Raw genomic sequence first — 16,831 nt, forward strand, 5'->3', positions numbered from 1 at the left:
TTTCTGGGATTGTGGTCTTAGTGTCCCGAGGAGTATAATTCCTACTTCCGAAAAATCAAATTCAGGGGAATTCTTTGACACCCATAATTGCTTAAGCGGACGAGATGAGGGAGAGAAAACTGCATTTAAAACCTGACAAAATGGACATGCTGTTGGTAGATGGGAAACAGGACGGGAAGATGGTCAGTCCATTGTAGACAGAATGTCTGGGAATACTACACAATTCCTACTTCTCATCGGTGGGTGGGGGGGCAGCTCAGTTATTAAAATGCTGGCTTTGTCAACTGGCAGCCCAGGTTTGAGACCCAAGCAACATGTGACAGGATGAACTCCCGTCCTCACCCCAGCTCCTACCAAACTAGCAATTCAAAAGCATGCAAATGCTAGTAGATAAATAGGTACCACTTTGACAAGAAGATAACTGCTTCATAGCGTCATGCTAGCCACATTACAATATAAATGTCCTTGTACAGTGCTGACTCAGTGGCCTTGAAACAGATGAGCACCACCTTCTAAACTCGGCAATGATTAGTGGAGTAAAATCCGCAGGGACTCTTATCATCAGATCTGCAAGTATTGGCAATGGCAAGAAGTGTCTTTGCACAATTGCGTTTAGAACGCCAACTATTTCCATTCCTGGGCTAATCAAGTTCAGTATTGATTATTTGATTAATAAGAATATTATTTAGTTCTGCTTTCAACACAATATTACCCCACAGATTGATGTCTAAGCTTAAAGATCTGAAGCTACCGGACTCCATATGTTGGTGGATTCTAAACTTTTTATCACATCGTTCACAAAGGGTTAGGATGAATGGACATATCTCTTCTGCGAAGATCCTCAATACTGGCACTCCTCAGGGCTGTGTATTGAGTCCACTTTTATTAACTATTTATACATCTGATTGCACCTCCATTCATCTGAGTAATAAGATCATTAAGTTTGCAGATGATACAACGTTGGTGGGACTCATTTCTGATAATGATGAGTCTGCTACAGGGATGAAGTTCATCAGCTGTCCCTCTGGTGCAAAGTAAACAATCTTATTTTTAATATAAATAAGACGAAGGAATTCATAGTGGATTACAGGAAGAGCAGTTCGGACATTCAGCCGTTGTACATCGATGGTGTTTTGGTAGAACAGGTGGCAGAATGTAAGTTTTTAGGTATCACCCTGAAACAGGATCTAACATGGGGGTCAAATACTTTATCCCTAGAAAAAAAGGCTCATCAACGACTGTATTTTTTAAGACTTTTAAGATCACAACAACTGCCAGAAAGTCTGTTGCTTGCCTTTTATCGAAGCTCTATAGAGAGCATTTTATCTTATTGCCTCTGTGTGTGGTTTAGGAGTTGTACAGAGGCGGAGAAAAGGGCACTCCAAAGAGTGATAAAAAGGGCACAAAAGATCAGCGGATGTCCTCTTCCCTCATTGGAGGATTTGTACAACATGGGATGTAGAAGGAAGATACAAAAGATCTTGAGAGACCCTTCGCATCCAGGCCACCCGATGTTTGAGATCCTACCATCAGGAAGACGATATAGAGTGCTGAAAGCCAAGACAAGTAGATTTCAACATAGCTTTTACCCAAGTGCTGTGATCAGGTTAAATGCAGAGTTATGAATCTGGTGGTCTTAACACATATATCCTGGTTGTACAGTTTTTAAATTGTTATTTGCTTTAATTTGTTTTATATTGTTATTTGTATACATCTTTTGGTGTTGTTTAGTTGTATGTTGCGAAAGAGCACCTTATTTCGTTGTTCTCAGGTTCCTGAGCACAATGACAATAAATTTATCTTATCTTATTATCCTTGCCTTAATAACCCTTTTGATTATGCACATGTGATTTGAGTAGAGTTACTATTGGAAACTACCCTGAAATATCTGGACTAAGCAGATCTAATCTGAGTATTTAAAGGCCTGTTCCCAATCGGTATAGTTTTAAGGCACTCTAGAGGAGACTCATTTGAAGAAAATAATCCATTTTCCCTTGAGACATTATTTGTTCTTCCCAGGCTATGAAATGTGTTCTTTTAAAAGTTATGCTTACAAAACCGGCTGATGGTTCTCTTTCATCAAGATTTGATTTAAATATTTTATCACGAACTTTAATTTGTGTTGTTAATTTTTTTTTATCTTCTGTTTTTGATTTGATTTTATATTAGCTATTTTAAGCTCTTGCTCGAGTAAAGAGGTATACATCAAGTAAACCAAGGGTTCTTTTAGAGGTGAAATAGTGCATTTTCTAAAAGAAATCTGAGCAATTTTAATAAATTAGGCCTGTTTAAAATAAAATTACATTGGTGGCCTAATATAAAAATGGATTGGGGTGTTTATGGTCTGTTTTTCTGGCCAAGTGGACAGATTTCTAAGAAAGTATTAAATTATAATCCTGTCCTATTTTTTGTTTGCTGAGACTGTGTATCCTGAGCAACTCACAGAGGCAAAGTTGTTTCTAAATTTTGGCATTTTGCTCCACAATATATAACTGTTATATATGTGCATAGATCAGACAGTTTTCCAATTATGATTCTGGGGTTGACAAAAAAAAATAGTACGAATGGGACTCAGGAAATGGGCTTTCTCTATTACAGTGACTGCCTTCTGGAACAGCTTCCTCACTTCCTTCAAGTGTTCCTTAAAATCTGGCTTTTCCCAAGGTCTTGGGTTATGGGATGGATGGCAGGCCTTTTATGGGAATAAGTGTCATTGTTCTGTCTTCTTTATTATATTCTTATATTCTTTTCATACTGTTTCTAAGGTTTTGCCATCTAGAGTCACCATAGAGTTTAGTAGCCATATAAATTAAATAAGTAAAACTAATCACATTTCTTTTTAGATTAGATTTAGATTAATTTGATTTGTCAATCGCTTACAAGATAATAGGTATAAGAATAAACATAGTTATGAGTACATGAAATGGATACATATAAGAAAAATAAAAGAAACAATAGGACAGGGACGGTAGGCACTTTGGTGCGCTTATGCACGCCCTCTACAGACCTCTTAGGAAAGGGGTGAGGTCAATAGTAGACAGTCTAAGGTTAAAGTTTTTGGGGTTTGGGGAAGAAACCACAGAGTCAGGTAGAGCAGTGATCCCCAACCTTTTTGACGCCGCGGCCCGGTACCGGCATCAGCTGGGCGCCGCCATCTTTTGCTTCGTGAAAAGCATGGCGGCACCAGCGCTCCGTGAGCTTTTTGGGTAGAAATGGCTTTCTACCCGGAAAAGCTCACTGGAGCGCTGGCGCCATCTTTTGATGAAAAAGTGCTTCCGGTGAGCTTTCTACCCGGAAAAGCTCACCGGAAGCACTTTTTTACCAAAAAAAGATGGCGGCGCCCAGCAACCAGCGGACCGGCGGTTGGGGACCCCTGAGGTAGAGTATTCCAAACATTGACCACTCTGTTGCTGAAGTCGTATTTCCTGCAGTCAAGTTTGGTGCGGTTAACCTTGAGTTTGTATCTATTGTGTGCTCTTGTATTGTCATGGTTGAAGCTGAAGTATTCATTGACAGGTAGGACATTGCAATGTATGATTTTATATACTATGCTTAGATCGGACCGAAGGCAGCGTAGTTCTAGGTTTTCTAGGTCTAGAGTTTCAAGTCTGGTGGCATAAGGTATTCTTCAATGAGTAGAGGAGTGTAGAACTCTTCTTGTGAAATATTTCTGGACTTTCTCAACTGTGCTAATATCAGATACGTAAAGTGGTTTCCAGACTGATGAGCTGCATTCAAGTATTGGTCTAGCAAATGTTTTGTATGCTCTAGTTATTAGTGTAATATTACCAGAGAAAAAGCTACGTAAGATTAGGTTAACAACTCTTAATGCCTTTTTGGCTATGTAGTTACAGTGAGCTCAAGCACTTAGATCATTAGAGATGAGTATTCCAAGATCCTTGATTGCAGCCAGGTTCAAATTACATTTTGGACACATTTCATTAAAAGGCCAACTTCCTTGAGTGGTTTATAATGCTGGAAAAATCAGAAGGAAAGAGGATGACCAGTGGCAAGATGGATGGGACCAGCTACACCAGCATTACACCATTGCAGGGCCCGTTTCAGGACAGTTTAATCTAGATAAAAATCTGTGTGGTTGCTAAGGGTCAACAGCACAATCAATCAAATCACGTATTTAAAAGCCAATCCTGATTTCATTTGCTTTAACTTCTCTTTGTGTCTCACTTTCAGATAAGAAATATTCATGTCCCTTTGGTTCATTGCATCAGCAGTCATGCAACAACTAAAGATATTTCAAATTATTTAGTTTTGGGGAAAGGATATGAGAAGGATTTTCCTGACCTTCATTCCACAATGGAACGTAAATTCAAGATGATAGGTGAGAACAATTTTATTAGGGGACGAATTGCAAAGTTTGCTGCTGCAGCCAAGAAATTGAGTGCTTAGTTTTGCAGTTGATTGTAAAGATGTTATGTAGGTCAAAAGTTTTATGGCTTGAAAACTAGTTTTTATTTTAATATAGCTAAATGAGGCTTCCAGAGATTAATATTACAAATGCTTTATAACATAATGTTTTAGTATGAAGAACACTGTAGAAAACAGTATTCGAAGCTGTGAAATCCTTGGTGCTCTCTGGATTTGATTATTTGTAGACATTTTATTACTCAACTAGATAACATCATCGGTGCTGGTGAATATAGGGTTTACTCTTTTGTTAAGCTATTGCAACATTCTTGAATATTTGTCTTCAGACAAAATATTTGTCTTCAGACAAGTACAAATACACAGCAGCAACTCAGAAACACAAGCCAAAAATATCTCTGAAATAACCAACAAACTATTATAACCACACACAACCCTACTAAACGGTCTCAAAACATTAGTCCAAGCCAGGCCAAGAAAAAAACGGGTCTACAACTAACAGAAGACTGAGGCTCCTGAACGACTAGCGTCAAGAGGCCATGAAAAGCCACCTCACAACCTGCATTTCAACCATAGTCACTGGGACGGCTCCTAACGAAAGGAAGTTCCCCTGCACACGGCTGCTTTTGCCTAGGGTCTCGTTAAGCCAAGGCTGCCTGTCGAAGTCTCCATGGTCTGGGTGCAATGCCAGGTGCCGGATGCTGTTTCCTCCCACCCCTGGTCCCTTTTTTCCTATTTTGGCTGACTGCTAGGTGGCAGAAGCGGGACAGAACAGGAGCTCTTCAGTTACACGCGTAGGGTTGCCTCCGTGGCTCCTAGACCAAAACTCTAAAAAAAAATTCCTGGAAACTTGGCATTTGAACAAATAAATCATCAATAGACACACAGAGATAAGCCTTTTACACACCATTCAAAATACACATTTAAAAAGCTAAGAACAAAACAAAAAGACCAGAATACATTCCCTACAATAGCCAACTTCTTGATAAGCAGGGATTCACACCGGGGAAACAATATCCTAATCAAAGAAGGAGAAAACACACCTCTTTCAACACTGGCAGGCTAAGTAACCTCAGAGCGAATAACCTATATTCTCTTCTATTGGAATAGTCAAAGCAGAAGTACTGAAGGAACAAAGGTTTAAAAAGTGTAGTTTAACAAGAAATGTAGATGTGGAAATGTACTGAGGATAGGCGTAGTTGGGTTTGACAGAATAATTGCAAGCTGTTTATAAATGGGAAAGAAAACAAGTGGGTATATGTATAATTTTTTATTTATGTATTTTGTCATGTTTATGTAGTGTATATTGGAGGTGGGTGACCCTTTGAGAGCTGTATGCAACAAAATTTCATTTTAATGTATGCCGATTAATGTACATTCAAAGTGACAATAAAGTTATTCTAAGTATGTGAATCTTGGTAGGATGTTTATAAAAGATGAGGAAATGGGTGGGGATAGTTTCATATGTACAAAATCTAGTGGAAAAGTAGCGGTTAATGTGTTGTAAAGAATAAATATTGAAAGAAGCAAAAAGAGTTATGTATGCAAGTGTATTTTCCCCATTTCAATGCAAGTCGAAGTTGGATATCAGGATAAACATTAAATTCCAAAAAAACCAAACGAAGAAAAAGTGAAGAGGCTAAAGAGAAGATTGAGGAAGTTGTGGCCTTGGATAACGATAAGCCCCTCAGAAATGCAGAGTTACAAAATTTAAAGAGCAAAAGGCAATGAATGAAGCAGTGCTATCAATGTAATGAAAAAAGGATGGTCGGCAAAGAGAAAGAAAAAAGGAGAAAAATGGTGAATAGTGTTGATGTAGGCTACCTTCGTGTCCTTTTATTTCTCTCTCTCTCAGAGCTTTAATTTCATTGGCATAGCATTTAGTACTACTCTCATAATTCTGCTTAACTCAAAAGGGAGTACCAGGATTGGAATGTATCTATGTAGTTACCTGTAGTTTCTCAGGACTAGGTTGCCCCTAAGCCAATGCCATTGACTACCAAAATTAAATTACAAAATTCTCTGGAGTCAAATCTTAAGATCTCAGTGAAGTGTCATAAGACATTGGCCATTTTTAACTCAGCTGTACCCTTGTTGTTTCTCTTTCTTTGGGGCATCTATCACATCTACAATGGTGCCTGCCCAATGGCAATGTGCTAGGCCTCTACAGCTGCCAAAAAGGCCAATGTGGTCCTAGGTTGCATCAACAAAGGAATAGTTTCAAGATGACATGAAGCGATAGTACCACTTCATGCTGCACCATTAAGGCCATACTTGGAATACTGCATCCAATTCTGGTCACCGCGATACAAAAAGGATATTGGCACCCTAGAAAGAGTACAGAGAGCAACAAAGATGTTAAGGGGTCTGGAAGCTAAACCAGCAAAGCTGACTGAGGAATTCTGGGAGTTGAAGTCCACAAGTCTTAAAGTTAACCCCTGGGCTAAACCATATGATGAACAATTGAGAGAACTAGGTATGTCTAGTCTAATGAAGAGAAGAACTAGGGATGGATATGTTAGAAGATTTCCAGTACTTTAGGGCAGGGGTGTGCAACCAGCAGCCCACGGGCCAGATGCGTCATGCACAGGCCTCCCCCAGCCCAGCTCTGCAAAGGCAAAAAACATTGTGATATGTCACATGACACCAATGTGACACAGCAAGTTTGATAGCCATGCTTTAGGGGCCGTCACAAAGAGGGACTCAACTTATTCTCCAAAGCACATGAGGGCAGAAGCTTTGAAGCGTAACTTGACTCCCTCTTTGTGAGGCCCTGAGGGCAGGACAAGAAGTAATGGGTGGAAGATCATTAAAGAGAGATCCAACTTAGAACTCATGAGAAATTTCCTGACAGAACAATTAATCAATGAAATGGCTTGCCTCCAGAATCCGACACTGGAGGTTTTCAAGAACACACTGGATAGCTGTTTGTCTGGAATGTTATAGGGTCTCCTGTTTGAGTGGGGAGCTGGACTAGAAGACCTCTAAGGTCCCTTCCAACTTTGTTATTCTATGTTCTAATTCCACAAGCAGGAAGTTCCATGCTCACATCATGCTTCTCTCCTCCCCGATTGGCCATGTTTTTGTAGCTGTGCTATTTGCAGATGGATAGAGCTGAGACCAGCTCTATCTACACAGGAATATCCTGTGTTGCCCTCTTCCTTCTCCTTCACCCCATCATGACGTTATTTCCTGAGTTATCAGGAGAAGCAGAGGATGTTGCAGTGGCCATCAGAATGTTTGTATAGGTCAAAGACATCTTAAGTGACCCTGAGTAAACAGCGAGGAGGTTAAGGAAGGCAAAAGGTCAGGTTGATGGGAAGCCTAATTTCAAAGATTTAAGAAGCCCACTCCTTTTTCAGCAAAGACTCAGTTTTGGTTTGGAAAGCTCAAAGTCATACCTGGTCCTCTGTATTTATTTGGAGGTTCCACAGACCTGAAGCCCTGATGAGAAAGGTGGCAGAGTGAAGCTGAGGTGGTATTCAGCAGGTTCTGACCGGTTCTGGAGAACCAGCAAATGAGTAGTTCGGAGAACTGGCAAATCCCACCTCTGACTGGAGATTTTACAGTATCCTTCCCCTACCACGCCCACAGAACCGGTAGTAAAAAAAAAAACGAATCCCACCACTAGAGTGAAGGTATCTACAGATAACAGAGAAGAAACTCTGGAAAAATAAATGGCTTTCTTGGACTGCTAGAAAGGCCAGGTGGTCACTTTATGGCTAAATGAGTTAGATGCAGTGGGTCCCCCTTGGTTATGGGACAGTCCCTTGAGGCATACCAGACCAATCCTGGTTTGGGACTCTCCCTCCCTCTCTTTAACTTCCGTCAAGGACAGGATTATGTCACTGAGACATGTTCTTCCTCCCTGACATGTCTTGCTGTACAAAAAAAAAGAGAGAGAGAGAGAGAGAGTTCCCCCTGCAGCCACTCCCAGAAGAGGCGGTAGGAGGAATATGATGTTTTCTGAAGTTAAGAGCCTGTCAAGGCAGGAAATGGGATGTTGCCTGACTCCTCACAGCACAGCGAACCACTCTTGCTGACAACGCACAGGATGTCACTGGGCAATACTGGGACGAGGAGATACTTCTTGCCACTACTGCTTGTGTGCTGCTGGAAGGTGTCGGCTGCAGGAGTTGCCGATTATGATGGTAAGTAGCCAGACCTCCCCAACCCCATTTAGCTTGCAAGAGCCCGAAGGGCAAGAAAGAACCTTTGGGGCAGGGCCAACTGACCTGAGGAACCAAGCCGTTAAGGGTGTGATGGTTGTGGGGATTTGACTCTGTTTCATCAGGGTTTTAAAATTTTCATTAAGGTCCCTTCCAGAGTTCTGTTAAAGATGTCTAGTTGTGCCACAGCTCTCTTTAGGATGCCTCAAGTGAAAAATAGATGTCTAGCCTTTTTTTTTTCCTCCTTAAAGAATTGTATTGTTTATAGGAGGACTTTTCAAAGCCCAGAATCCTAGAGTTCTGTGAGATCTCTATAGGGTTCCATAAAATGCTAAGAACAAAAGTTTTTCCCACTCAAACAAAGCATATTTTCTAAAACGAAACAGCATTTCTTCCTCATGAGGGCTTCCAAAGGTGGTTGTTTTTGTTTTTTTTTAAACTAATGCATTCTGTGGCTTGAAAAGTTCAGAAACCCTTGATTAATATCCTAAGTGGAGAGCCTACGGTCTTGTAGATCTTGCAGTAGTGTAGCTATTTGCAGCTCAGGAATATCAAATAGGGCAGAGATTTCCTGCCCCTTTGACAGTGGGGCAGTCAGTTCTAGATTCGCAGCCACCAGGACTGTGACACTAATTTTTCTAAGTATCACCCTTTAAAAAAATGGCATGCCAAGACACTGTAACACTTTAAAATGTGAAAGCAAGCCAATATATTGCATGCTGTGTTGATAACATCACATCATTAGCTAGCTATTCATCCTACTTCCTTTGGAGGCTGGAGAAAAAGTAAAAAGCACCCTTTGGAAAAGAAATTGTCAGAATGATTGCAGTCAAGAGCCACCACAATTCAAAGGAAAGTTTTAGAAGAGGAAAATACTTGCTTCAGTTGAGTTATTTGCAAGCTTATTTTGATGGCATGAGCTTCTCCTCTAGCTTTGATATACAAAACATAGGTGGTTAATGAAATATACACAGCTGGTTGAAAAGCCATTTCCTATTGCTTTCATGAATGCAGTGGGGAGCGGGGAAATGATCTTGCTTAGAGAGTATCAAAACACTGTTGTTAGTTCTATGGTGTTCAACATTATTATAAATCACTTCTGCAAATTTCATGAAGCTAGGATGGGGAGCCAAATGCTTTAGAAAAACAAAGGGTGGATAATTTGCAGTCAAAATCAGCAGGATGAAAACAAACATAAATAGGAAGTCTTCAGAACAAGAAAGAATACAGATAAGATGGAGAAATAAGTCCTAGTTTTGTATGAAAAGAATTAAGACCCCTTAAATTGATCAAAAACTGAGTATGAGCCAGTAGTGTGATGATTGTTTTAAAAATGCACTTGGAATAATGCCACATTTTAAAGACTATCTGGAATATGATGGGCACCATAGTCAGCAAGGGAAGGAATCCTTATGAAAAACGTGTTTTTAAAAGCTGCATATTTTGGGTCTGAAAAACAAATTAAAGCAATAATCTTCAAACATTTGAAGGACTGCCAAACAAGCAGATGTTAGCTGAATAATAAGAGAAACATCCTAGTAGTATAAACAAGTGGACATTAGCAATCCGAACACTTCATACTTCATACAGTAGTTAAGCAGAATCTAGATTGCTCTCAGGGATACTTGCCAGATCCTTCCAATCAATTCTACAATTCAAAGGAGAGGAGAGAGACAGTTTGGTGTAGTGGTTAAGGCACGAGATTAACCATGGTGGTGCAGTGGTTAGAATGCAGTACTGCAGGCTATTTCTGCTGACTGCCAACTGACTGCAATTTGGCAGTTCGAATCTCACCAGGCTTAAGGTTGACTCAGCCTTCCATCCTTCCGAGATGGGTAAAATGAGGATCCAGATTGTTGGGGGCAATCGGCTGACTCTGTAAACCGCTTAGAGAGGGCTACAAAGCACTGTGAAGCGGTATAGACAGTAAGTCTAGGTGCTACTGCTATTAGAAACCAGGAGACTGCTAACTGTGACCTTCCCTCTCAGCCCTAGGAAGTAGGCATGGGCAAACCAATTCTGAAACTCTTGCCAAGAGAACTGCAGTCCAGGCAGTCTCGGGGATCAAAAACTGAAACAAAGGCTCACACAGCCCCCCAAAAAGAGGAGGGAAGAAGGGAGGTACATGTACTTGCTTTTTAAAACTAGATGGAGTGAAGGCTGGAGGTGGGCTGGGGTTCATAATTAGAATCACTGACTAGATTCCTTCTATTGCTAGATTATAATTTCAATGGAACTGATGAGAATCAACCAGAGCAACCGAATTGCCTGTTCCCTCGCAGTATCCCAGGGGAGGTAGTCACTGAGAACAACACTTCTTTCCTGCGTATCTCCGAAAAGTCTCGTGCTTCACTCGATGGCACGCTCACCGTCGTAGTCCTCCCATCTTTTTACACCCTTATCTTCCTCATTGGACTCCCTGCCAATGCTCTGGCCCTCTGGGTGCTCACCACAAAGGTGGAGAAACTGCCCTCCACCGTTTTCCTCATAAATTTAGCAACTGCTGATCTCTTACTGTGCCTGCTGCTTCCCCTGAAGATCTCTTACTACTTCTTGGGCAATCACTGGCCCTTTGGGGAGGCTATGTGCCGCTTTACCACTATGGCCTTCTACGGCAACATGTACTGCTCCATTATTTTGCTTGCCTGCATCAGCATGGACCGCTACCTTGCTGTAGCCCACCCGTTCTTCGCCCGTTCCTTCCGCAGCTCTGCCTTTGCCATGGGCATCTGCGCTGTAGTTTGGGTGGTGGCTGTTCTCTTCACCCTGCCTCTGACTGTCCACCGTCAGTCCTTCCCACTCTATGGGACGAAGCAGACTCTATGCCATGACGTCCTGCCATGGGAACAGGAAGAGCAGCATTACTATTACTTCATCGTCCTCGTTGCCTGTGGCTTCCTGACTCCTTTCCTCATCATGGTGTTCAGCTGTGGGATTACACTCTGGGTCTTGCTGGGCAGCGGTGAAAAATATGCTATGGCTGCCAAGCTGACAGCCCTCATGCTTATCTCAGTCACGGCCTTTTATAGCCCAAGCCATATCCTGTTACTCCTCGACTACTCCCGCTCCTGCCTCAGGAAGGAGGGGACGTTCTACGTGCCTTACATGGCCAGTCTAGCCTTGAGCACCTGCAATAGCTGCGTCGACCCCTTCATTTACTATTACGTCTCGGAAGAATTCAGGTTAAAAGTGAAGAGGAGACTCTTCGGTCACCGGAAAGATTCTGCTGTGTCCATAAAGACCTCAAAAGAAACGCTGCCCTCAAAAACCTTCCACCACTCCCACTGTCCTGGGTGAAGGAGAGACTGTCTTCACAGTACTTTGAAGGAAAGGAAGGCATAAAGGGGGCTGGCTGGGGCTTTTCATGGTCTTTCTTACCAATATTTTTTTTTTTTTTTTGAGGAAGCAGGTAACGGTTGATTTGTTCTTGGAGTTCTTAAAACAATATAGCTGGATAAAACCTGCCCAATCTCAGCTCCGTTCCAACTTCCAAGAAGCCTAATTATGTTCCTCATTAATTCTGAAGTCTTGTGTAGCAGGTAGTTCTTCCCTTTATTTCGTGGCTTAACTGTATGGATTTGGAAAGTCCAAGTACGTCTCTAATAAATGAATTCAAAGCAAAAATCCAAAAATAAGTTTGTTGCTGATTGAGTCTTCATTAACCTCATGCTTTCTAAAGGTTCCAGGATCTACCTCAGACCCCTACTCACAAATTATTACCTCAGGAAGAAACCAAAAGGAGTCACAACTGTTTTAAAAATCGATTTTTAATAAAATATTTTATCAATATCTAAATCAAAATTCTTCTCCCATCCCACCCAACCCCTGGATGCTCCAATTCACTAAAGGATTGTGCTGAACCATAAAATCAAACTGTACCCCTGCAATGCCTAAGCAAATGGGGTACAGGCCGTTCTCCTGAGCACTTGGAATGAACAAACAGGTATCTGCCTAGATGTACAGTGGGCAAGAACAGATAAGCCCAATGAGCAGAGATAAAAAATATGTCAAGATTGGGGTCACCACGTCAACCTGATTCCATTTGACGATAATCTGGGGTAAATAAAAATGTTTGTTTTACAATAAATATTGGGTACAGCATATATTTTTGCATACGGTTCATCAAGGCTGGCATATCTGCATTGCAGAAGAACCGGGTCTGGCAGTAGTAGTTCTCAAACTTCAATTCCCTTAGAAAATATTCTCTGACATCCTTCAAATTTATAAATAGCTCATTTTGCCATCAGTCATGGAGGACGTAAAACAGGAGGGGAAGCTGTAGCCACAGATGTTTGCAAACTACAAATCCTAGAGTTCATCAGCTCTAGCCAAGCTGGCTTGGAGTGCAGAGTTTGTAATTAGCAACATCTGGAAAGCTACATGTTTACCATCCGTGGTTTAGAAGTTTAGAGGGGGAAGAAAGTAGAAGTGGATCAGCTCCAGTGCTCTGGAAAATATGAGGTGGACGCATGCTTTTCTTTCCATACAATAGAGGAAGGATAACTGGAAAGGGAAGATAAGGTGAGATTGGAAAGCCAATTCCTATCCCACCAATATCAACCTTTGAACAGAGGAAGCTTGTTCTGTCCGAGCTCTTCTTCCACCCTCCAGGCTAAGGGTGTGTGTGTGTGTGTGAGAGAGAGAGAGAGATAGAGAAAGAGAAAGAGAAAGAGAAAGAGAAGGGTTGCAGTAATATGTTGCACAAAACAAATGACCTGGAGCTCTTCTGCTTTGGTTGCAATGGGGTTGCCTGGGTCACAGAGATCAACGGTGCCAGCCTTTCTCCACTCACAGCCAGGGCAGAGTTGGTTGGAAGACAAGAGTCAGTTCGAATTGTGGTCCGCTGGGTTTGAGCAACTCCAAAAGAGGGTCTGGATTCCAGCTTGCCCTATGTAGCTTGTGCAATACAAGTGGGAAAGCGGCAAGTGAGAGCCATGGGAAGGGCAAGACAAGAGTTCCATCTTCCTTTGTCAGCAAGACACAGAACAATAAAATGGCCTGGATCTCTTGTGGAGTTGGCTCTGTTAGACGGAAAAGAAGGAGCGTTCTACAGAAAAAGAAAAAAAACAGGAAACATGGAAGGAGGAAAAAAGAGAAAACTGTGAGGTGGAGAGGGAGCCAGGCCTCCTCCCCCCAAGGCCAGATTGAACCTCTCACCATTCACTTCCCAGTGATCACAGCAGCTCCTGGGTATCTGCTGTTATCCTGCGCCTCTGTGCCGCTTGCTGTGGTCAGTTCAAAAGCGTCTCCTTCAGAAGTGTAAGGGTCTGCCTCATATTCATAGGAGTAGTAGGAAAAGTCCAACTGAAGGGTGGGACTTTCATCTGTGAGGTACATTAAAAGGAGGTTCAAGAAAATGGGGGGGGAAAGTAGATTAAGTTCAAGGAGGGGGGCAGCAGTTTCTAATTCCAGCCAGTCTTCGATTTCTTTGCATCGTAAAGAGACACCCCTAAACCACGGTAACCTAAACACAGAGGGAGTTTTCTCGCTTATTACTCACAACAACACAAACGTTTCTTGATCACAGAGCTTAACTTCCTCCTTGGCTCCCGAGATTGGCTTCCGATGTTAACAGATAATCAGAGTTGGAAGGGACCTTGTAGGTCATCTAGTCCAACCCCTCACCCCCACCCAAGCGGGAGACACTTCATCTTTCCCCAGCCCAAGCTCAGCATCCCTACCCAAACTGGTGCCAAAGTAAGGCCTCCCCCCTTGTTCCAATGCCATGTACAGGTAGTTCTCGACTTACAATCACAATGGAGCCCAAGCCAACATTTCTGTTGCTAAGCGAGACATTTGTTAAGGGAGTTTTGCTTCATTTTACGACCATTCTTCACACAGTTGTTAAAGGAATCCCTGAAGCTGTTTAGTCAGTCACATGGTCATTAAGTGAAGCTGGCTTCCCCATTGCTGGTCAGAAGGTCGCACAAAGTGACCACACGGCCCCTGGGCCACTCCAACCATCATAAATAGGAACCAGTTGCCAAACGCCTCAATTTTAATCACATGACTGTAGGGAGGCTGCAACGGTCATAAATGTGAAAAATGGTCATAAGTCACTTTTTTCAGTGCCACTGTAACTTTGAACGGTCACTAAACAAACTGTTGTAAGTTGAGGACTATCTGTACTGATAGCTTCCAGGCTGGTAAAATCTTTGCCACCCCCAACACTGAAGCAGCCTTGGGACTGATGTGGAAATGATCAGAGAAGCCCCCGCCTGTCTCGTCCCCAGAATGTTGTTTTTTTCATCATAGATTCCAGGGGCGGCCTGCTACTGGTTTGCACTGGTTCATACCGGTTAGGGCGAACCGGTAGTGGCAATGACCGCCCAACTCTCCCCTCCCAGGAGTCTCTACACGTCCCGTTTTGGATCCCAGGTAAGTGTAGGGCCTGCACGGAGGCTCGGGGAGGGAGAAAAACGGGCCTCCTGGAGGCTCCGAAAGGCAGGAAATGGGCCTGTTTCCAGCCTCCAGAGAGCCTCCGGGGCCCGGGTAGGGGAAAACGAGCCTCCGGAGAGCCTTCGGAGCCCAGGGAGGCCATTTTCACCCTCCTGGAGACTCCAGAACAGTGATCCCCAACCTTTTTGACGCCGCGGCCCGGTACCGGCATCAGCTGGGCGCCGCGCCCGGTACCGGCATCAACTGGGCGCCGCCATCTTTTGACGAAAAAGTGCTTCCGGTGACCTCACCGGAAGCACTTTTCGTCAAAAAGATGGCGGCGCAGCACTCGTGAGCTTTTCGGGTAGAAATGGCTTTCTACCCGGAAAAGCTCACCGAAGCGCTGCGCCGCCATCTTTTTGATGAAAAAGTGCTTCCGGTGAGCTTTCTACCCGGAAAAGCTCACCGGAAGCACTTTTTACCAAAAAGATGGCGGCGCCCAGCAACCAGCGGCCTGGTAAGACTTGTTCTGCGGACCGGTATCGGTCCGCGGACCGGTGGTTGGGGACCCCTGCTCCAGAAAAGCCTCCGGAGCCCAGGGAGGGCGAAAATGCCCCCCATGCCATGGTGCAGGAGGCCGACTAGGCCACGCCCACCATGGCCACACCATAGTAACTGGGCAGAGAACTGGTTGCTAAATTTTTTGAAGCCCACCCCCTGATAGGTTCCCTAAAGACTGGATACAAAAACAGGTATAATATTATGAAAAGTACTTGGCATATGATCTTGCCAGAACTTGAAATACTGTCGTAGCTTTTATTCCTCCAAAACATCCCACGAAGGAACCCACAAGTTGGCAGTTTTTGTCAAAATAGAAAGAGAAGTCCTGTATTATATAGGATCAATATAGAAAGAGAAATCCTAAATAAAAGGTTTTGTAAGGTCCTTGGTGCTCTCTGAGCTTTGTTGTTTTCTTAAAGATGTTTCATTACCAAACAAGGTAACATCATCAGTGCTAGCCAATAATATTACCTAGTTTGGTAATGAAATATCTGCAAGAAGACAACCAAGCTCAGAGAGCATCAAGGACTCCTCATTTCAATCCTGAGCTACAAATATTCTCTTCTGTTGATAAAAGGGTTTTCTTGATCTTTCTCCCCAAAATCACTGTCAATAATTTCTTTTTGTTCATGATTTTTACTTTTCTTTCAACTTGTGTTATGACAAAATGGAGTCTATCAAGAGAAGATGTGTGCAGATCTTTCCTCACAGATCAGTTAAGTTGCTGTCTGCTACCCTTGAGCTGCAAAAGACTATATATCTGCCATGCCCACTGCCAAACCGTATGATGCCAAGCTTGTTATCAGAAGTAGCATCCAGATTTTATAAGTGTGGGCATGATATGCAAAACTGTTTGGGTAAACCTGTCTGAACCTCTCCAGTTGGCCCAAACCATCCACCCAACACATCACGGGGTGACTGGGTGACATTTTGCGGATGGCTAGAGCCCTGTTTAGCTATCTATCAAAACTTGGTATCTTCTCCAAACCTACACGACATCTGACACGGTGATGGGGTCTGCAAAAAGCAGGATAGATTCTTCCACTACTGGATAACAATTCCATCCTATGGATCAGCTGTCTGGCAAGATGTTTCAGGGAGGTTGGGAACCGTCCAGTAAAGTAGAGGCACCTAAATCAGGAACAAGAGGTTGCCAGAGTGTCTTTCTCCTATATTGGTCCTGAAAATAGGTGTATCTGATACTTGCAATTGTGCATGATTGACAGATATTCTGCCCCAACTTGTGATGTTCTGAAGGGGAATGCAACAAAGCTAGAGACTCAGTCAATTATTTTGCCTATCATACGATCCAAATTCATCAACAATATAGCACCATTCTG

General features: G+C 42.8%; 2 protein-coding genes across 2 annotated transcripts in view; one reads left to right on the plus strand and one right to left on the minus strand.

The window, feature by feature from the left end:
* Window positions 1-8,312: 8,312 nt before the first annotated feature.
* Window positions 8,313-12,184, plus strand: F2RL3 (F2R like thrombin or trypsin receptor 3). Its single transcript, XM_026670928.2, has 2 exons — window positions 8,313-8,534; window positions 10,771-12,184. Exons 1-2 carry the CDS (start codon window positions 8,384-8,386, stop codon window positions 11,847-11,849), a joined length of 1,230 nt encoding a protein of 409 aa, XP_026526713.2. The 5' UTR covers window positions 8,313-8,383; the 3' UTR covers window positions 11,850-12,184.
* Window positions 12,185-12,437: 253 nt separating this feature from the next.
* CPAMD8 (C3 and PZP like alpha-2-macroglobulin domain containing 8) overlaps window positions 12,438-16,831 on the minus strand; it is a 61,196-nt gene continuing 56,802 nt past the window's right edge. Inside the window, exons 42-43 of the mRNA XM_026670929.2 lie at window positions 13,710-13,876; window positions 12,438-13,599 (exon numbers count right to left, since the gene is read on the minus strand). Coding sequence (XP_026526714.2) covers window positions 13,713-13,876 — 164 coding nt within the window. The 3' untranslated portion in view covers window positions 12,438-13,599; window positions 13,710-13,712. The remainder of the gene's footprint in view (window positions 13,600-13,709; window positions 13,877-16,831) is intronic.

Source organism: Notechis scutatus, chromosome 1 (genome assembly GCF_049901735.1).
Source record: "Notechis scutatus isolate UNSWTSFEM ecotype Mainland chromosome 1, rNotScu1.2, whole genome shotgun sequence".
Lineage (NCBI taxonomy): Eukaryota > Metazoa > Chordata > Lepidosauria > Squamata > Elapidae > Notechis > Notechis scutatus.

What these genes read in the sequence shown, in the direction of transcription:
- F2RL3 (XM_026670928.2), top strand. Translation starts at nt 8,384, where the DNA reads ATGTTGCCTGACTCCTCACAGCACAGCGAACCACTCTTGCTGACAACG. An exon ending in AGGAGTTGCCGATTATGATG is followed by an intron (nt 8,535 to 10,770) that starts GTAAGTAGCCAG and finishes TTCTATTGCTAG; the next exon opens with ATTATAATTTCAATGGAACT.